The 21644-nt window shown below is 37.8% G+C and overlaps 1 protein-coding gene across 1 annotated transcript; it reads left to right on the top strand.

Moving 5' to 3' along the window:
* Positions 1 to 2002: 2002 nt before the first annotated feature.
* On the top strand, positions 2003 to 19457 carry LOC121672776 (THO complex subunit 2-like). Its single transcript, XM_042045611.1, has 10 exons — positions 2003 to 2218; positions 7997 to 8052; positions 9241 to 9332; positions 10470 to 10521; positions 12612 to 12682; positions 13379 to 13500; positions 14287 to 14420; positions 15988 to 16154; positions 16817 to 16909; positions 19283 to 19457. Exons 1-10 carry the CDS (start codon positions 2157 to 2159, stop codon positions 19442 to 19444), a joined length of 1011 nt encoding a protein of 336 aa, XP_041901545.1. The 5' UTR covers positions 2003 to 2156; the 3' UTR covers positions 19445 to 19457.
* The last annotated feature ends 2187 nt before the right edge of the window (positions 19458 to 21644 follow it).

The raw sequence follows: 21644 nt of genomic DNA, 5'->3' as shown, positions 1-21644 counted from the left end.
ACTACATAAAGATGTCCATCACAAAAGCAAGGATAAGGCAAAACTGAATATGACTTTATAGCCTGGAACAAAGACTACTCTGTGTCAATAACATATTATTCTGAAGAGGAATTGGTGCATACTTATTTTTAAAATATTTTGCTTTGCCTACATTACTTTATTAAAATGCATGATTGTCTATGTTTTAGAGGTTATATGTCATATATATCATGTGTATTAATTAACTAGAGTATGTTTTATATAAATCCTACCATTAAATATTTTGTATAGTACCATAGAAATATTGCGGAATCAGACTCTTCTCGGAGTAGATTTTAAAATTGTTTCTGTCACATGTATTTCTACATAGCATGTACTATCTTTTATTTTCAGCCTGTCCCAGTCTATAACCAATATACTTCAAGAAAGAAGTGGTTAAATTCCTTAAGTAAACTTGGTACATGAAGGCAAAATCTCATATTTTTACATTCAGACCTTACACAGCTACTCCTACATGTATCCTTGCACCAAATATCTTTTGCTAGATTCTTGTTTTCTGTTTATGTGTCTCTTAGGTTTATCTTCTAAATAGTTATTGTACTTGCTTATAATACCCTCTCATATTACTCCTTAGGTCTGCAATTCTGTGCCTCTTACCATCCGCACGTATGTTTTAAATATATATACGTATTTTTTAAAATAACCTATCATAAATATGTTAGGCACTTGTAAACTGAGTGTATCTTCTATCACACTGCATATGGTATGCCTGGAACGTGGTCTGTATCTAATTTAAAATGTAAGTATGAGAAACAGAGAATCTGCCTCCTTTATTACTGGTGTTTAGAGCAAAGTTTAGGGGCTATAATAGGTCCCTTTGTAGAAGGTGTACATAGGGCCCAAGAACACCAGCATTCTGCGCAATATATAGCTTGCAGGCACTGGCTGTGAATAATAATTGAAACAACACTATTCCCTCTCTCAGGCAGAGTTATGTAAATTTGCTAAAATGACAGATTTTCTGATCAGAGCTATTTTGTGAGTGGAAAACACTCTTACACCAAGTGCTTGCAAGCTGTACGTTTCAGTTCAGTGTGGAGAACACAGCACAAGGCAGAGAGCACAGAAGTGCTGGCAGTGCTACAGGCACAGGGGCACTGAGGCCTCCCCTTCTGATTTTAATTCAAATTCCCCATTTTTTGAAGTTTCGTCGTATTTGTGAAACAATTTACACTTCAGTAGAGGAGGAAGCACGTACGAGACTGAAGAGAACGTAAGTGAAAAAAAAACTTGAAGAGGAATGTCTGGAAAGACTAAAAACATGTGCTGCCTGACCAAATGGAGTATTTTAACCCTTATATCCCAATTAGCAACTGCAGTGAACACAGAACAACTTGCGGAAACTTAATGGAGATGAGTGACACGTAATATAGGCACACGCATTAGGGGTAACACTCGGAAGACGACATCCATACAATAGTTTGTCCGAAGAGCTCATGTCGGAGAGACCATTCAGATGTGTCACAGTAATTTTTCACAAACCCTTTTTTAACCCTTTATTTATCGAAACGATTTACCGTTCTCGCCATTTTTGCGAGCAGACATCTCACACCTCCCGCCACACTCGGGGCTGGCGGTGCTCAACGCACACGCGCAGCACATCGCGCCCCACGACCGCAACGCACATGCGCACGGAGCGCCTCGCGGTACGAACGCACACAAGCGACACGCGGGACACCCCGCCCCACACCTCGGTTCCACCGCACACACTCGGCTCCAACGCGCACGGCGCGGCACATCGCACACACTCGGCTCCAAAGCGCACACACCGCACACACTCGGCTCCAACGCGCACGGCGCGGCACACACTCGGCTCTAACGCGCACACACCGCACACACTCAGCTCTAACGCGCACACACCGCACACACGCGGCGCCCCGCACACCCCGGGGCTTTAACGCGCACGCGCGCGAGGCACCGCACCCCACCCCGCCCCGCGGTTCTAACGCACACGCGCGGCCGTGGCACCGCCCCGCGGCCCCCGCGCACAGGCGCAGTCCGCCCCGCCGCCTCCCCGTACGGCGCGGCCGCGTCCCGCGGTTTCTCGCGGCCCGTCCGTCCCCTCTGACCCGGCGCCGCCGCTGCTCCATCCGGGCCCTCGGCGCTACACGGGGAAGATGGCGGCGCTGCTCCCGGCCGAGTGGATAAAGAACTGGGAGAAAGGCGGCAAGAGCGAGTTGTGAGTGTGGGGCCTCGCCGCGGGGAGGGATGGGGCGCTGCGGCCTGCGGGAGGGAGGCGGGGGACGGCGGAGAGGACGTCGGTCGGGGCTGCGTCCTTGCTGCTGGGTGTAGGGTCGAAACCGTGGTCGGGAGGAGGGCCTGGGCCACCCAACCGTCGGCGGGTGCTGCCGCCCTCCGCCGACAGTCGGCCCCCGTAGCGGGGCCCAGCTTTCCCGGCTCCCCGAGCGCCCCCTTCCAGCCTCTGGGCCACATTTGTTGGGGGTCAGTCTCATCTTCAGCCGGCCCCCGGCGTAATACGGACCCTGAAGCGTTCCTGTGTTGGTGACTCTACGGTACTGACCTTCCTGGCAAAGGCCTCAGCCCCTGTTCCCACCTTTTTACCGATTCCGAGGGGACTGGCCCCGTATTCTTTGACCTAGGCAAAATATGATCAGGTAGTCATGCTTGTTCTATCCTACAAAGTAACCTTTGTGCGCGGAGGGGTCCGGTTGCAGCCTCCCAAATTAATCCAGGTGTGCCAGGAGCTTTCTATCCTGGGCCTGTTTCTGTTTTAAGCCATCTTAATGTGGCAGGTTCACTAAATGCTGTGTTTCAGGAATACAGCTCTTCAGGGGGTAGGTAATTCGCCAGTTTGGCCATTTCACGTTACTCTGTTAGTTTGGACAGGGGTGTCCTCTGCATTAACTATATGTTTTTTATGCACTCTTATTTTAATTCTTCCATGCGCTTCTGTTTTTTGTTGTAAGTAAAAAATCCTGCAGTTTTAAATATGGGTGTTAAAGGGATCACTTAGAGAAACACTTTTGATAAGCGCTCATTTTAGTATTTTCTTCTGTTCATGTTTTTTGAAAGGTTGTGCAGCTTAGCAATGAATATTCCTTGTGCATGAAGGAAAAGGCACTGGGTTGGAGATTAGAGAATGTAGAGAATCCCTGCACAAAACACTGTTGTCTCCAGAGCCTCCATTTTGTAGTGAAGGGGGCCCCCTTTATAGCCATGTAATTTTTGGTTTGAATTATGCTAGAACCATTATCATGTTAGTATGCAAGTTGAACATGTTGAGAGATTGTGTGGAGTTTGCACGAGGACAGACATTTCATAGCTGATCATATAATGGCAACTGCACTGTTCACACTGAATTCTCAGCACTCTGAGCTTTTTAAGAGGCAAGTTACCTCAGCTTTTGACCATGATAAAACCTTTTATGGTTCTTTTCTCCCCTCAGAGCAGAACTTCTGCTGAGTTCTGATGGGAAGAAGGTGTTCATCTGCTGTGGGACCAATAAAACAAAATGATTAGCTAAATTCCTGTATTTGTGGTACTTGGACTTCATCTGGAATACTGCTTAAATGCTGTTCCAGGCACGACTTAAGGAGCAGTTTGCAGATGAGGCCATATGTTTTAAAAGAAGTGTAATTGTGTCTGGATAACAGTTGTCTGGTTTTGCAGTGGTAGCTTTATAAATCCGAGGAATATGCATGAACTTATTTTATAGAATTTAGAGTATATACCTGTAGGGAATACTTAGAGAACTTTTTAGGAAGCCGACTTTATTGGGAGAGTCTTCAGTGCGTAACTTTGTGTTTCTTTTTCCAAAACTTCCTATCTCCTGATTTACTAGAGGAAAACAGAGCTAGGATGCTATCATTTCAGAATGAAACACATGAAATGTTGTTAAAGTAAAAAGGGAATAAAATGCAATGACACTACTTATTTTTATTGAATTATTTATCTAATGCCAGTATGCCCAAGAATAAAAATTAGTTCTAGGCTTAAGTTCACTCTTGGGCTTTGTGGTTCAAAGTTAAGACAGCGCATTATAATGATGTTAGAAAAGTGGGAAGGGGAAGGATACTGTGGACGAACAGAATGGACATTACTAACAAATAGAAGATTTACAAAAATTTCTAAGGTTTTTGTAGGCTTTTTAAGGGGATAAAACCCCTTCATAATTAGTAGAAAAGACTAGTTCTTATGGAAAAAAATACTTACTTGCTGGAGCATTAAATGGCTTACATGATCTGACCAGATCAGTTGAGATACTACTTTGGCAGTTAGTAGTTATCTAAATGAAAGCACATTTCTGTGTTTTGGGGGAATATGAAACTATATTGAGAGAAGTAGATAGTTTGTTTTAATTTGGCATTTCAACTTCTACTGGGATTAATAATGGATGCTTAAGATAATTACTCTATTTTTTTTTTAATGGTGTGATATTTTTGATCATGTGATCAACTTGTCATGATTTAACAGTACTATCCAGAAGTCAGAAGGTAAGGATTTTGTGTGTCTTAGAGTGTCGTAATGTTAATTAGTAATGCAGCAGTGACCATTTGCTTCCAAGACATTGTTCAGAGACATTGTTCAAAACTGTACACGCTTTGAATTTAATTAATCAAGCTACTGGTGTGTAATAGTATCTAATACAAATACGTAAATGTAGTAGTTTCAAGTGTGTGTACCTGCCAAAACTACATTGGTCAGGATGTAGTCATCTTACCTGTCACTTTTTGTTCAGATCATTCTCTAAGTACAGTTTACTAAATTATGTTCATTTATTTGCTACTGCCAGATACTGGTATACAGATGAAGTCTGAGGGTGACTACTTATGACTACTGTAGACCAATTTGTGTGTACTGTCCTTGTAGGAAAATTGTTGTGTTTTCCACAAAAAGTTGCTGGTCTATGACTGTAGCCCACATGGACATTTATAACACAGATAGGAACTGGTACCTTACCTTGTTTTGTGAGAGATTCAACACATCAAGGAGCATTTAGCATGGATGGAGGGCTTTAATAAAGTACTTGCCTGGCAGTTTATGCAATATTTTAAGCCTCAAGGTAAACTGAAGAAGCTTAACATTCTGTGAATGTGAAATTTTTGAGACTGGATCTTTCAGGCACTTCCAGCTTCTTTGTTACTCCAACTCAACACTGTAACATTGCTCATGTAAGTGAAGAGCTGAGAATCAGGAAAAGAGTTTAGTTGTAGTTGTGCCACCCTGACTGCAAAATGCAATTGATTGTACTTTATCTCAACTAAAGAACTACCTACATCAGTTGAATTATGCATATACTTAAATACTAGCAGGCACATGCACTTTGTGATAATTACTGCTTTAATCCACGTGTGGGAGTGAAATGGAGGTTATAGGACGTGCTGTATGAGTTGGGAGGCCTCAGTTCCGGTGCTGCCTCTGCCATGCAAACTTGTTCACACTGCTTCAGAATTTGTGTTTTAAGCAAATCTATCCCATCATAGTCCAAAATAAATTTAATTTTGAAACCGTGATTTTCAAAAGTGATTCTGTGGGTTTTTTTAAAAAGATTTTTGCTTTCTAGGTTATCCTATTTTTTAATTGTATCCTACATGCATTACACAGTTTTACTTTCAGATTAAGAGATGTAGGTTTTAGTAGAGCAGGGAAGTTCTCCATCCTAAGCTGGCAGCAATGAGCTACCAGGTCAGAGTAATAAGTGTCAAATGAACACTTACCAGACTGTACCAGCATTGATATTTCTTTTCTTGTGAAGGTTCAACTGTTTTAATTTTATGCACTCAGCTGAGACTAGATGAGCTAATCTCTCAGCTTGTTGTTACTGGAAAGGAGGGCTTCTGCCTTGTCTTCAGTCACCAGGGTGCCTCTATGGCCTCCTGGTAAGTGCTTCAACTTGCAGATGTGGCTGAAGACTTGGGTTTTGACCAGTTTTCTGCCAGGTTTGTCAGTTGTACTGATGTAACTGATGGGAGGGCTAAAACTGTGTACTGAGAAGGGAGGAAGTATTGGTGAATGTGTTCCGTTTCTGCAGCAACAAACCATTAAATCAGTGCAGCTGTGCTACCTGGCAGCACCTACAGGAAAGGTGGTTTTCCTTTGAGAGAGTGCCTCTAGAAAAGAATAGAAGCATAAAAAGAAATATTTTTGCCTTCTTTTGTTTTTCTCCAATTTAAAAATTCAGGGGGTTCTAATTGCAAATATTAAGCATGTTGTTTTGCAGATTCATCTTAGAGTTTCTTACTATATTGATCAAACAGATTTGTGTCTTAAAGTAATGTGAAGTTGTTAATACTATTTTGATACTGCTGGAAAGGGAATGGGAAGAGGTTGAAACTCTGGTTTCAAGATGTACTTAAATGAACTCATCAGTCCAAGCAGACAGGGTTGTTGCTCTTGTAACCTTGTTGAGGATATTATCTTAGGACATAGGAGTCAAAGCATGTAGCTCAGATAGTTTTTTTTGGAATCTGATGTTTCACTTTACTGTTATTTGTATACAGAACTTAGAAACGACTGCTTATAGGGTACCTTCTCTGAAGGAGTAATTAAAATTTCAGAAAATTGATTTTTATTGAATTTATACACTCTTTTGGGAGAGCCCGGGGAAAAATATATTCTTTAAAAAAATATTTACTTACCATTCATGAAAAATAAAATATTCCCCTGTTTTGCTGTCTCTATTCTGGTTATTTCCAGAATAACGAGAATATTGCATTCTCTTATAGCGTTTGGGACATCTCAGCCACACCTTTGCTTTTTGCTGAGCTTTTATGTTTCTATTGATAATGTTATGTGTGAAACTCTGTAGTTTCCAGTTGTCTTCAAAGGGTGTGTGTACCTTATATTTGCTAATTATAATCCTTTGATGGCTAGAACAGCTGTTTAGTCCTGCTAGAGAAGTGATAATCTATATAGGATGCAAATAGAATGAGTAATGGATTGCTACAGAACTATTTTTTACTGTTTATTTTTTGTGATAAGCCTCTAATAATTGTACATATCTGCCTTATTTGAACCAGCTTAAAATGGCTCCCACAGCAAACTGTAGTCTTGCCATCTTATGTAGGAATGAGGCATAGCTCTGATACCTTCCTCACTTTCTGCACATGAAAGATACTTTGAAAAATATGTGAACTTTTGGTTGAAAATGTGCAAATGTGACAAAAGTTCTTGAAATATTCCCTGGTGTCTGTTATAATAAAGGTAAATAACTACCCTTTTAAAAATACTGTCACTTTTAAATATGAAACTGCTTTTGAAACCTCACACTGGGGTGACAGTAGTGGTAGAGAAGAGGGAAGATCCTTATGTCTTGGAAGTATGTCCATTTCTGAGCTGTCAGTGTAGTGAGGAAGCCTGCTCTTTAAGCATTTATTTTATAACACAGAAAACTATTACTTTATGCTGTGTAACAGTCTGCACAGTAGTTAGAGTGCTTTTTGCATGTGGCTGTTTGGTTGAGGGAGCCCTGGGAGCAAGCAGTGACAATGCAACATGACAGGTTTTTGCTTCCTAGAGTGGATTCTTTTAGGGACTAGAATAAAGAAAAATTCTGTCTTACTCTTGGTAAAACATTGCATGAGGAAATAATGCAAATAGTTTAATGGTAAAAGTTTTTTACAGACAAGAGTTTGAAAACTACCATAGTCATAGTAATTCTGTGAGAAGCATTTCCTTATTGGATAATGACAGTAGGTTATTGCTAGTACTTCCATGCTTTCACGTTGCCTCATGTTCTTACTTTTCTCAAGGAGGTGTAATGTTAGGAAGAATATTTATATGTGTATAAGATCTATTGGGAGTCTTGTGTTTCTTTGCTGTTTAAGTTCTCTGAATTAGGGTTTACTTTGGAAAAATTAAAATGTAGTCATTCATTTAAACTGCCCAAATCTAAAGCTGTTTTAGCCAGAGCATCAACCAAAAAAAGAACCCCAAAACATTTGTGTGTGTATGCCAATATCTAATGGGGTTTTTTAAAATATTTGTTTTATTTTAGTGTGCAGCTGTGTCGTGCTCTCAGTGAAAACAAAAACCATGATGTGGGTTTCAGAGGTAAGTTGTGTGGTTGTTGGTTGATTTTAGTTAAATTAAAAAAAAGCCTGGAAACAGTTGATTATGGTACCTTTGCATGTATGTGTGTCATTCATGTATGGTGGTCATCATTCATGTGTGGTGACCATTAGTGCCTGCTGAGGGTGAATTCTACAAATACAAACATCCACCACAAGGATTGCTTTCGGACATCCAGAGATTTCTTTGCAGTGAGTTGTGGCAGCATTGCCCAATATTTGTTCTGTGCTGTAGAAAATGGAATTCCACGTTGCAAACTCGGCATACAACTAGATGTTAAAATAGAAGTTAAATATATGAACCCTAATGTGTGCAAATGTGAGATTATCTATTTAAAAAACAAATTGTTTTAATTCACCCACAGTGGTTTGTAGTCACCATGTTATTGAGTACTTGGTTTAAGGCATTAAGATCTGTATAACTTGTTAGTGAATATGGTTTATTGAGCAAACCATGTGGTAAAAGTGCACGGTGAAAGCATGGGAGTTTGTTATTTTTCATAGAGTAAAAACACAACATTTTTTGTGTCTTACTTAAGAACCTTACATGTTTTTCACAGCTGGTTTTTCAGCCACCATGTTTAACACTGCAAGCTTTTTCTCAAGTGGAATACCTCTGTTTAGTGCTTCAGCTTATTACAAGCATTTGTAAGGTTGCATTCTTGAGTTATAGGAGACTTTCCATAAAAAATGAAATAAAAAATAATCCTAATCAAGCATTTTTTCTCCAATTAAATTTTACTTTCTTCTAGCTAAATGGTTTTTGAGAGCATATCTGATGAGACATGACTAGGAAAGTACTGGAATGTTTTCTATGTATGTATAATATGATATTTGTGTGAATTACAAGGTAAAGGTTTCTTTGTTAAGCCAACTGTGAACACTCAAGTTACTGTATGCAGGATGGTAATTTTTCTTCCCATTTTACTGTTATTCCATGAACTCTCTAGAGAAGGTGAATTGTCGCTCACTTTATGCTTGTATGAAATCTTAGATATTGATGATTGATTTTAATCTATCAGTGATAACAAAGTAATCCCCTTTATTGGTAAGGGAAACATATCCCCTTTACTTGTCCATTGTCTGAAGTCGACAGCAAGTAAACATTGCTTTAGCAGTTAGATAAAGGATTATCTAATATGTTCCTTAATCATCTCCTGTCTTTCAACAGATATCCAGCAGGCTTTGTATGAGCTTGCTTACCACGTTGTCAGAGGAAACTTAAAGCATGATCAAGCTTCTAATGTTCTTGGTGATGTCATAGTAAGTATATATTTGTAATAATTGCATACTTACTAAAATCTTTCTTATAAAAGTCCATATGAAATCTAAGCAGGAGAATATTCAAGAGATTTTTCTTTTGCATGTCTAAAAAGTCATTCTTGTCAAGTTCTTTTTCTTCATTTGTGTGTACTTGATATATATGTAGACTGGCAGCGTTTCATTTTTTCCCTCTATTTTTCATGGTGAGGAAGAGATGTGTTCATTTCAGCATAAATTAAAAATTAAGCCATTTTTTAAGGGCACGTGAAGACTGAAGTTTTTAATAAATGCTAGAAACAAATGTCACTTGCTCATGCAGCACATCTGTGATGCCACCTACTGGTTTTTATAACAATGTGACAGTGTGTGTGCCATTTTACGGTTGGGATGTCCAAGTTCTGTGATGGCCTTTGAAATAATGCATTAGACTTATTTTTTGTTTGAGAAAGGTTTTTCTTAAAATGCTTTGAATAAGTAGAGAAAATAGGGAGAAGAGTAATTTCCTCTTCCAAGCTCACCAAATATCGCTGTTTCTTAAAAAAGCAAACTAGGAAAAATACATTAAAAATCTTCTAGAAATGATTTCTTATTTTTGGTAAGTTGCTGTATGGAACATTAAGGAAAAATGTGTTGCAATAATCTAGTTTAACTGTTTCAGGTTTTTTGAACTTGAGCATTGGTGTTGAGGGAAGGCAAGGCTGTAGGGCACCTTGCTATTGGGGTGGTGTGTGAAATGTTGCACCTATGGTTGCTGTAAGAAATAGTAATCTGTTTGGTGCCTGAGGAACTGCAGGTCACTCTCTGGGCTGCTGCTCCTCACACAGGGTGTTCCCTTGGGCTAAAGAGTTGGAGGGAATAACCAGGGGGTTTTGTCCCTGGTCACGAGTTACACTTAAATTGCATTTCAAGGTTATGGGGTTTCATGACATATCAATAATTAGTACAGCACTTATATTAGATATTAGTCAATAATTAAGCATATTCATTATTAATATGAATTATGAATAATAGAAATAATATGTATTATTAATTAATTGGAACTTTATGATGAAGTGTTGTTTTATACAATGCAAAAATTTTCTAAGCATGCATATTGGAATTTCTGTATTCATTAAATGGGATATTTTTGTTTCTTAGGAATTCCGAGAAGACATGCCTTCTATCCTTGCTGATGTATTCTGCATATTAGGTAAGTTGGGTTCCCTTCCTTTCAGCATTGCAATAGATTTGGAGAAATTAATGTTTTGTGTATCTGCTTCTTGAAGAAATTTCATTAAATCTGTAAAGCATGACTTCTCCTTACAAAGCATGTGTTGACTCTTCCTCAGTGTATCTGTACCTCACTTGTTAATGTCTTTTCATTCTGCTTTGTTCTGTTATAGTTTCCAGAAGTTTGCCTATTAAAGGCAGTGGAAGTTGATCTGCCAAGAATAGTTAAAGGAGCTAGCTTGTAAGAATGTTGGATGTTAGCTAATGGAATCAGTGACTTAGTGATGTTATCATTCTTAAATATTTTAAATAAAAGTTGACTTACTGGTAGGTAGATCCTTTCTCCTCAGAATGTGTTCTATAAATATTTTTGTCTGTGCAGTCACTGTTAGTGAAATGGAGCTTATGCTAATTGTCCAGAAATCTAAAGGCGAGTGGCATCAAGTCACTCTCTGCCAGCTGAGCAGATGTGCGCGTCTTTTTCTGGTGATAACTTCTGGATTTTTATGTTGTAATGTTGATCTAAAGCTGTTCTCTCATGTTTTTCCTGCTTTAACTGCTTGCAGTTTTTGTCTTGCTCCAAGTCTGTGTTTTTCAACAAATTTCAGAAAGTTCTTTTGCTGGTGTGGTCACCACAGATCCTGTGTGTTCTTGTGTGGAAGGAGTGAGGCATGTGCTGTGCTGTGGTTGCCTGTGAAGAGAGGCACCTCATTAAGTTTGCACGTGCAGCTTTGGTTTTATACATCTGAATGATAAATTTTCACTTTGTTTTTTTCATACTGTTTAATTCTGTGTCCTTGTATCATCATTTTGTAATAACTAGTTTTCGTAATGTTTTTACATTACGTAAAAATTATTACACTGATGTCCTTTTCTTTTTTAATCTGCATTAGAACACTTGAATTAGCTGCTTCTTGCACTACTTAAATAACTGAAACTAGTGTATCTGTCTTCCTTTTTCTGTTTATTTTTCTTTTCCCCCTTTCCTTTAAATTAGTGTGTAGCCAAATGCCATCCTTTCGCTAATAGCAAAGAATAGTATGGCTAAGGAGCTAGGTTTCAAACTTTGGGACGAAGGACATTTGACAATTTCTTGCTTGTTTTCTCTAACCCGTTTTTACTCTAATCAGTATTTGCTGCTATCAGGATTTTTTTCTCCAATTCCTTATGTGTTTCGATATATGAGAATTTTGGGTTTTCCACTCATCCACATTCCCTGGACAAATTTTTTACTGTAGCTTGTTCTTTGGCTGAGAGTCTTGGTTGCTAAGGTCCAGGCTGATCTGGCTGGTCTGTTGCCTCCACTTCTACCCTGCTGCATCACTGGTTTTCAGTCTCTTTAGGGTCTTCTTTCTCATATTTTTGTTGCTGGTGTTTTCTCTATGGGTCTGATTTTAATGTGGATATGTGTGGTGGGTTTTTTGTTTGTTTGTTTATTGTAATATCTGCCTTGCATTCTTTTATGGAGTTTTCTACTCCTTTTGCAGCTGCTCACTTCCTGTAATGATGTGCTTTTTTAAAACTGCTTTAGAAGTTTTGCTTCCCTGGCCAGTGTTCCATAGCCTGTCTTCTCATAGGAGCGAATTGCTTTCAGTAGTTGACAATACAGAAGAAATTAATGGTAATACAGAACCATAGCTGGTAAAAGACTGCAGACAGACAGTAAATGGTAGTTCTCTGACACCACAGGGAAAGAGATTAGAACATTACCTTAAGGCCAGGATCATGCAGTTCTCTTCAGCAGTTCATATTTCTGGTTTTGTGCTTATTATTGATCTTTGATGCTTGCCATAAGTATTATTGCAACAAAGAGAAGGGCAAGAAAAATTACTGCAGCATTCCTCTGGTTTCTGTTTTACCTTTTCATGAGACTTGTGGATGTGTGAGAATTGTTGTCAAAATATTACACAAACCACATGGGGAATGAGTGGGTGGGAAGTGGCAAGAAGCTACTATGTTATCAATAAGTTGCTTTGCTTTGTGTTATCATTAGCAATTATCAGAATAGTTACTAAAAGAAGAAACTCTCAAATTATCAAGTAATGTTCTTTTCCCCATCTTCTTTTGTAGATATTGAAACAAGTTGTTTAGAAGAAAAAAATAAGAGGGATCATTTTACACAACTAGTATTGGCCTGTTTGGTAAGTTGCACCTAGGAAGTCTTTTGACAAAATTGCATGTCAAAACATGACAAGAAAAATAAGAGTGTTGAAGCTTGATTTTTCTTTTTTTTCCTCTGGAAAAGACTATAAGAGTGTTTTCCAAATGCCCAAATATTAAAAAATTCATCTCCAAAGTGTTGTGATAGAAGAATATAGTACAGCTCTCCTTTGAGATCTTTAAAGAGTTTTGAGGTAACTTAAAATTTTCTGCCTGCAAGTTCAACTGAAACTTTGCCTCTGAAGCATGCTTTGAGGTGCACTTCTTTATGCAACCTCCTCTTGTCTTTAGAAGTAGCATTCACAAATGCATGGAATAAGCTTGATTTGTAGGAAAGTTCTGAATATGAAAACAAGACTTCTTTCTCAGAATATGAGAATATGCTTTGTAAATACGCAGTTCTTGGTAGTAATGTCCCTGGGTGCTATGCAATGTATACTTGGTAACCAGCAATTAGACTAAGGCTTGTTTCTTCAAGGTGCTCTTGTATATAAAATTTACCACTGTAAAATTCTAGTTTCAGTTAATAGTGTCTCAGTTTTGTCTGCTTCTGTGTTTGAAGCAAAATGTAAACTTTTTCCTGTTTTAGTCAGAATGCACATGTAACATAAAGTAATTGTGTGGTTTCTAGGTCTTTGTAATTGACAAATTTGGTGTATGTTTTTGGTGTTTTTTAGTATCTTGTATCTGACACTGTCCTAAAGGAGCGTTTAGATCCAGAGACACTGGAGTCACTGGGACTTATCAAGCAGTCTCAACAGTTCAATCAAAAATCTGTTAAAATAAAGACAAAACTATTGTAAGTTTTGGGGCAAGGGTTGTTTGGGGAGTGGGTGGGGAGGGACAATGATGATTAGTCTGGTAACAATGTTTTCTACCAAGTGCAGTGTTTCTTTGAAGATACTCAGTTTTCTTTGGGAGATATGTTTTGTTGCACTTTAACTTGCCATTGACAAAAGAATTTTGTTAGCCTTTAGTTTTCAGACTGTTGAGAAGTATGCAATCTTTCCCATGTTAGATATGGCTATTGCTACAGGGATTCCATATATGCAGATTAATTAGTATTTATTTGTGACATGTGAATTTACAAAGTATAAGAAAATTAATTATTGCTCTTGCATCAGTTAAGAATAGGTTTTGTTTTCATAACTAGGCAAATATCGTTATTTTAGTTTGGGCAACATAGGTTATCCTTTTTTGGTGTATGTTTGGTTTCTGTCTCTGCATCCAGTGTTTCAGTCTCAAAGAACATCACTTGAAACAAGAATAGGTTAAGGACGGACTGCCACAGAGCAGTTCTCCAGAGTAGTGTGTAGAACAAGCTTTCCTGTTAAGTGTAAGTCTAATCTTTTTGATGGTCTGCATTTGAAATGAAAGAAGAGCTGGATTTGTTTGGAGAGTGCTTGCTACCCTGCAGGTATTCATTTACTGCATTTAATAGTTTTTGCAATAGCTCAGGTAAGTGACAAGTTGTTAAAAATATCTTCAAAATTAGCATTTTTTAGTATAGCAAATTGCTAAGAGCATAAATAAGCTTCACTGGATGCATGTTACACAACAGTATTTAATTTCTGTTCATTTGCAGTTATAAGCAACAGAAGTTTAATTTGCTAAGAGAGGAGAATGAAGGTTATGCAAAGCTCATTGCGGAACTGGGTCAAGACTTATCTGGAAATATCACTAGTGATTTAATCCTTGAAAATATCAAATCTTTAATAGGTAAGGAATTTATTGAAAGAATATGGGCATTGGTTTTCCTATATGACCTTACGACTACAGAGAGTAGATCACCTTGGATAGAATTATAGGGTCTTGAAATTCCTGTTTCTGTGGAAAAATTAATTTTGGGAATGTTGTGTAGGCATACTTAACCCTAGATACTGAATTTATGGTGTAGCCTCAGATATGCATGCTGTGATTTTTGACATCTTTTGAAGATGTGCTTGTCGTCTCAGCAGGCAGACTGGAGCATAACAAAGTAATGCTTTTTGCTACTGAATGTATCAGTTCAATGAGTGAGCATTCTTTTGTTCTTGAAGATGTTGAATGAGTGATTCCTTGTGAAGACCAATGAGAAGTAGTAAATGTTCTTCTTTTATCTAGTTCTTTTAGTGATTTTTCCATGTTTTTAAGTTGTCATGATGAGAATCTCACAAAGTGCAAAATGTTAAAAACAGGAAATATCTGTAATTACCCTTGTTTTACACTTTCTTTTTGAATAATGAGTTCTGTACAATATATTGATGTTTGCACCAGTGCCTGTCTCATATGGTGCCAGTGCAGTAATGGGCAAAAGGCTATACTGCCATTTTATACAAAAAATAATTTTTCATTTATCAAAGTGTTTTGCCTGAGTGTCAAATGCGTGTAACAATAATACTTACTTTGGGAGGGATGAAGAAAATAGGATGGTTTTGCTAGTTATTACAGTGAAAAAATACTCTCAATTTGAGGAATTTTGTGATAAAACATTTTTATTTCTGGAATTTTAGGAATTGCAAATAGACTTCCTACAATGTGTCAATTCTTTTAAATTGCAGTAGGTTCTAGTGTTAACGGAAATGGCTTTTGGGAAGGAAAGACTGATGCAGTTATATATCTGCATAGTGAATGTGCCTGGATAAAACATGTCATGGCACAATGAAGAAAATATCTAGGTGTGGATTTTTTGAATAAAAGTAGTATTTCTGCTTCAAGTATGTCTCCTGGAATTCTGGTGGAAAAGTTTATATAGTAAAATACAGGTATGATTTCAGCATTAACTGACCTGATCTGTATCTTTGCTCCTGCTCCCCTTCAAATAAAGAAACTGTTCTCTCTTCTGCTGGCAATAATGCTGAATTGACAGGGCAGTACCGACAGGAGGATCAGGGTCTAGCTCAAACCGGAACAGTTTTTGGGGTGTAAAATAATTACTAGCTGGCTGATTTGTGTGACTGAATGAATATATGTGGCAGCACAAGGGAAGAAGCAGCAGCCCTTGCCTTTTGCTGGCCCTGTGGGGAGGTCAGGTTATTAATTATTAAATGTTCCCTTTTAGGTGTTAATTTCTACTTTTGCTGTAATCTGGGTTGGAAGTCCTTTTTAGTATTTTTGCCTAGTTCAGTATTCAGCAAGTCAAAATGATTGGTGCTGTATTTATCCAGATTATTTTGCTATTGATAAATCAGGCTCAAGTTTAACTGAAAAGAATAAATTTTTAAAGTTAATGCATTTGTGTTCTAGAAACAGAATGAAGATGAAAATTAGCAATGTTAAACTTTTCTGCTCTATCCTTCTCCACTAGGATGTTTCAATCTTGATCCTAACAGAGTTTTGGATATTATCCTAGAAGTCTATGAGTGCAGGCCTGAGTATGATGATTTCTTCGTACCACTGATAGAGTCTTACATGTACATGTGTGAACCTCAAACTCTATGCCATATCCTTGGGTTCAAATTCAAATTTTATCAGGTAATGTATTTCTGTTCTTAATTTTTGGGTTTCATGGTTGGTGGTTGAACTGCAGTTGGTAATAACATTTTCTGCAGGTTTTTGTTGGTTTGGTTTTTGGTTTTGTTTTTGGGGTTTTTTGTCCATATAAATTAATTTTTAAGTTGTAAAATTCTGGTATTAAAAGCAATAATTTCATTATTTGAGTGGGAGTCTCTTACTGTATTTTGCAGGAGAATGCTTAGTGTTCTCTTAAAAGAGCTGAAAATAATCTTGGTACCTTCTACTTGACCTTGTAGAGTCATGTAAGGACTGGCATGAACAAAGAGACTGTACATTATAAACAAGACTTATCCCCAGGAGTGAGGAACATGTTTGCAGGAGAGTCATGGTTGATATTAGATATTATACTCAAGGGGGGTTTTTAAAATATATAGCTAGGAATTGCATACAAGCGCCGTAGGGTGTGAAGACAGTTTAAAGTTTTTGTTTCTGAAAATACTGAATGTGTATTGCAGTTAAATCTAGTGACTTGGGAGTAATAGCAGTTAAATAACATGATAACAGGGAGAACTGTGGGTTAATATATTTAATTTGAACAGGAATTGAGTGGTTCCTGTTCCGTAACCTTCTGCTGTGGTCTGATTGCTTTTTTCTTAAATTTCCAATGTTGTCCATTTTAGGATCCAAGTGGTGAGACCCCTTCCTCCTTATACAGAGTTGCTGCTGTCCTTTTGCAACATAATCTCATAGATTTGGAAGATCTTTATGTTCATGTAAGTGACAGTACTACTCTGCTAGATGCCAAAGCTAAGGACATTTGAAAAAAAGAAAATCAGATGCTTTACCCTATTTCTAAATTTTCAGATTCATGATATTCTGTGTAATACCTGTAGGTGTACAATATTTAATGATTTAAAATTTTCAGTGCTTTCTTAATGCCATGTATTCAAATAAGCACACATTGAAATATGAATGCTGATAAACTTTATTTGAATTATCTGTGTAACGTCCTCCAGATTGTTTATCTTCTGGCGGAGTAGGAAGTTGGAGGTAAATACCCAAGTAACCTTCCTTAAGAGCTAGACCTTTTGAGTTTTGCTTTACAAGCTCAGTTTTGGAGAAAAGTGGTAGGACAATTAGCTCCAAACATTCTTTTAGTTTAATAGTAGGGTTATTTTTTTAAAATGCTTGCATGTTCCTGAGTAGGCCTCTCATTCTCTACAAGAATTCTGACCATTTGTTAGGCTGAAGGAAGGATGTGGACTTACATGTTCAGATACAGTCAGAGACTTATTCTCTGCAGTCTGACAGTCTTATCAACCAACCAACATTCCAGTTTGATGAATGGTTAATAGAATGTTGTAGTTATCAGATTAATTTTACATTATACAAGAATTTTTAATTTCAGAATATCCATGGGTAGGCTTAAGAAATTTTAAGACTCAGCTCTTCCACTGAAATCAAGGAAAGAGTTCTAGTTATATCTGTGGAAGGTTTGGAAGCTAGTCCTGCCATTAATTCGTGTGGCATTTCATAGCCTTAGTGACAATCTCATCAATATTGACTCGTCAGTAACTGTCTCTGGCTTCATAGGAGTATTTTGGCTGAAAATGTGCTGGGTGGAGCAAGAGTAGGAGTGCATGTCTCAGATAATTGGTGTGGACTGAGGAATGTGTGATGATAATGCTTGTTTTTTAAAGAAAGTTTGTAAGCTTACGAAACATCCTGACACTTGGGGTTACAGTTGCCTGTGCAATCTCAGCTCAGGCTTGTGCTGGTATGGGCGTGTTTTCTGTCAGTCTCACGGCTCGAGGGTCCCTGCAGTCATTTGCACTCTTCACCTGCGTGATGGTGATTCTCAGTCTCATTCCAGAATCTCTCTGCCAGTCTCTGTCTTTTGCATATTTGGAATGGTATATATTTTTTTAAATCTCTTTTCAGTTCAGGCTTAATTTAACTTGCTATGAAAATTTCTGTAAAATAATTAGCGTGTAGGTGTTGAGTCTGAAGGGGTGTTCGTAGTGTGGCTCCCATACAAGAGCACTGCCAGGATTATCGCTCATATTAAGAATGTTCTCCCCACCTCTGCTCTCCCTGCCCTTCCAAGCCTGTAAAAACTGTTCTCAATTAGTGTGTGTATACACACAGCCACATAGAATGTATGGCATCTTGGAGATGCAATTTACCCATTGAAATTCCACTCTAGGTGCTTCTTGGTGAAGTTTAGTAGGTTTCCTGTGTTTTCAAAAAATGCAGATCCTTAAAACTTTTACCTTTCCAAGTGGGATTTGTTCTTCCCCAAATTTCTGTGAAATGGAGGAATTCTTTCCTCCTTCTATAATCAGTTTGGGCAAAGAAAAACCAATAAAAATTTTATCTTATTAAAAACAGTAGAAGAAAAGATGACTGTATCAAAGAGGTCATGACTGCAATAAGTTTTGATTACTTACTTGCAGGGAAAGTGTGATCTTGGTTTCAGGAGCTAAACTGAAGTTTGTCAGAAAAAAACCCTTAATTTCTGAGTGTAGCTTTATATTCCTCACCCTGATTATTCTCAAGTACAAGACTATGCTGAGGTTTTTTCATACTAGGTACTTTTATCTTTTATCTAAGATGGTTTTTAAAGAACAGATGTTACATGTGTTTAATCCACATTGCTCATAAATAAAAAATTTGCTAAGCTTTAAATGGTACTTCTTTAAAATAAAGGTGCAATCAAAATGTGTGGCTAAGTAGATTAGCTGTTTTTCCATGGTGATTAAATTTTTCTTCCTGTTAGATGAGCAATATTTTGAATATTCATTTGGATTAAGGGCACTGAGTTGTGTTAATGTTACCATGGAGTATGTGTGTAATTGTCACCATAAAGCTAAAGGTGAATGGTAAATGAGAGGGCAAGGGGGCTCAGACAATGAATGATTGTGAAGAAGTAGAGTGATATTATTTCTCATGAGTCCTTGATTTCAGAGTAGTCTGTTATTAGTGTAATTCCCTGTTGGGGATGGTGGTAGCAAGGAAAAGGAACTGATTCCCTGAAAGATTGTCTGATTAGTAACAAGAAAGGACAAAGTTCTTCTCCAGGCTCTGGTGATCCACAGTAGCAGTTGGTCACTTCAATTTTCAGATATAATGTTCTGTTTTTTCAGCTTCTACCAGGGGATAATACCATCATTGAGGAGCACAAGCGAGAGATAGTGGAAGCTAAACAAATTGTCAGAAAACTTACAATGGTCGTCTTATCATCTGAAAAGACTGAGGAAAAGGAGAAAGAAAAGGAGAAAGAGGAGGAGAAAACTGAAAAGGTGTGACTGAGTAGCTTTCTTTTCAGTAAAATTATTTCAATTACATTAAACAAAACAATTGTTATAAAAACATGCTTGTATTTATTTGAAAAACAGTTATGTACTTTTTGCATGGCTTGTATTTGTCTTCCAACCGCACTTCTGTTATATTGAATGTGCAAAAATGCATGGTTTGGCATTTGTTCTGGATTTCTGTACATAAAATATTCTTGGTTCAATGGCTAGTTGATTTCTTCCCTCCCTTTTTGTTGTATTGGCGCCACTAAGTGTGTCCAGCATTCATACACTTCACAACATTTAACAACTGCACTGCTAGGGTTCATGATAGTATAATCCTAGCTGATTTCATAAAAATAAAGACATGAGTAAGAGTTTATTCCTTATTTCTCTCAAGAATTGGGACATAAAGAATTGCCAGACTTAGGAATGTTATAATTATCCTGCATTGTAGAAAAAGCTTATAATTGAAGATTTTTAGTTGTAACTGTTCACTGTGCTCCCTTTAAACCTGTATCTCCATATGTGTAAATTTATACTCTTCATTTAAGTTCCTACTATATCATATTCATGTTGGCCTAGGTCTAATTTGATTTAGTGTGTCCAAGCTTTACTTTAGAAACTATTTAATCTCTTAGGGGCCATTCTGTTGTCAGCTTCATCTGAGTGCTTAAGTACTTCTTAAATGGCTTATTTAAAACAAAAAAGAAAGAACAAGAAATGCTTGATATTTGCTTTTTTAAGTGGCATGCTGGAGTGGGGGGGAGGGACCCATCAGTCTTGATAGTTTCTGTTCTTGATTTTCTGTATCCTCTTGGGTTCCTTATCAGTCTGGTTTGTCTACCTATTTCTACTTCTTCTACTCCACCTTGCTTCTGTTAATCTCTGACCTTCCTTCCTCTTTTCATTTTTCTTCCTTGGCTTGAAAAAATCTAATTCCATTTTCTTCCCTCAGGCATCTGATACAGTCACTGCCTTCTGGCTCTCAACTGCAGCCACAGCTGCTGCGTAAACCAATTTTCAGTCACTTGAAATTTCTGATCCCCCTCCCTTTTGTTTTGGTCCACCTTCTCTGCAGTCAGATGGGGCTGCCCAGAATTTTTTGAAGTGTGCTTGTCACCCTGTTCTGATAGAAAAATAAACTCTTGATGGGACTTGGGGAGTGTATGCATTTCAAATAATGTCAGAGGAACTTAAGACAGTTTTTATGGCTAAGATTTAGAATTAAGAACTTGGGAATTTTAAGCTCTAGCAGAAACTGCAGCATTTTTCTGAAGGATTAAAATGACAAAGTCTGAGCCTGTGTGATGGGAAGATTATGAACTGTACTTAACAAAAACCAATTTCTGTGCCTGCACACACTGTTGTGCAATAAGTGCTGTTTCTTGAAAAGCTGGTTTCTGTGTTAAAAGTGTTTTTGTATGTGCTTAGCTGTGCACTTCGTAGCAGTTAGGGGAGTAACTGCATGTGAAAGCTGTTGACAGTCTAGGTACATTGTATCCAGCTTGTCATGTTAATGTACTACTTTTGATACAGTATCATGGAATAAATGCCTGTATAAGGAAAACAGTGTTTAACAATTACTGACCTGACTTTTCTTCTAAATCCTCAAAGTGCTTATTTTGTGTGGTTAAAATTCATTATTATCTCAGGACTCCAATATGAATAATTTAGTCTTGACAAATGTGCTACCTACTTTTTCCCTTTAAGATGCATTTGCCATAACTGTGTGATAGGAGATCTGGACAGGTCAGAGTGTGGGCAGCAAGAATGGGTCTGACAGCAGTTCCAGACTGACCCCTCTGTGCCAGGCGTGTCTTGGCTTTTGGAGAGCTCATGTCAGAACTTGATTACCCAAAAGTCAAACAGTGTGTGAGCTCCATAAGTTCGGCATGAATAGAGACCTTATAATTTTGTTTTGCTCTGAAGCTTTTCTCTGCATGTTACCATGTGCTGTGCTATTTTCTGTTTTCAAAACTATCAGAAAAATACTTGCCAGTGTTAAAGTTTTAAAAGGAAAAAAAAAAAACACTAAAAAAGCCATGCAAACTGTAGAACCACAGGAGCGTCTGTTTTGTAATTAATGATTGTTCTTGTCAGTCAGCCTTCTCTGCTTGTGTGGTTTAAATAAAATTATATTTTCCTTTAAAATAATAAACACGTTTTGTCCTAGATTTATAGTCTTCCTTCCCTGGGTGTCATCTTAGCC

This window comes from Corvus kubaryi, unplaced genomic scaffold (assembly GCF_017639235.1).
Source record: "Corvus kubaryi isolate FWS band 111438036 unplaced genomic scaffold, C.kubaryi_AGA036_p1.0 64953, whole genome shotgun sequence".
In the NCBI taxonomy this organism is placed as follows: domain Eukaryota; kingdom Metazoa; phylum Chordata; class Aves; order Passeriformes; family Corvidae; genus Corvus; species Corvus kubaryi.
This window is presented reverse-complemented; position numbering and strand designations above follow the sequence as displayed.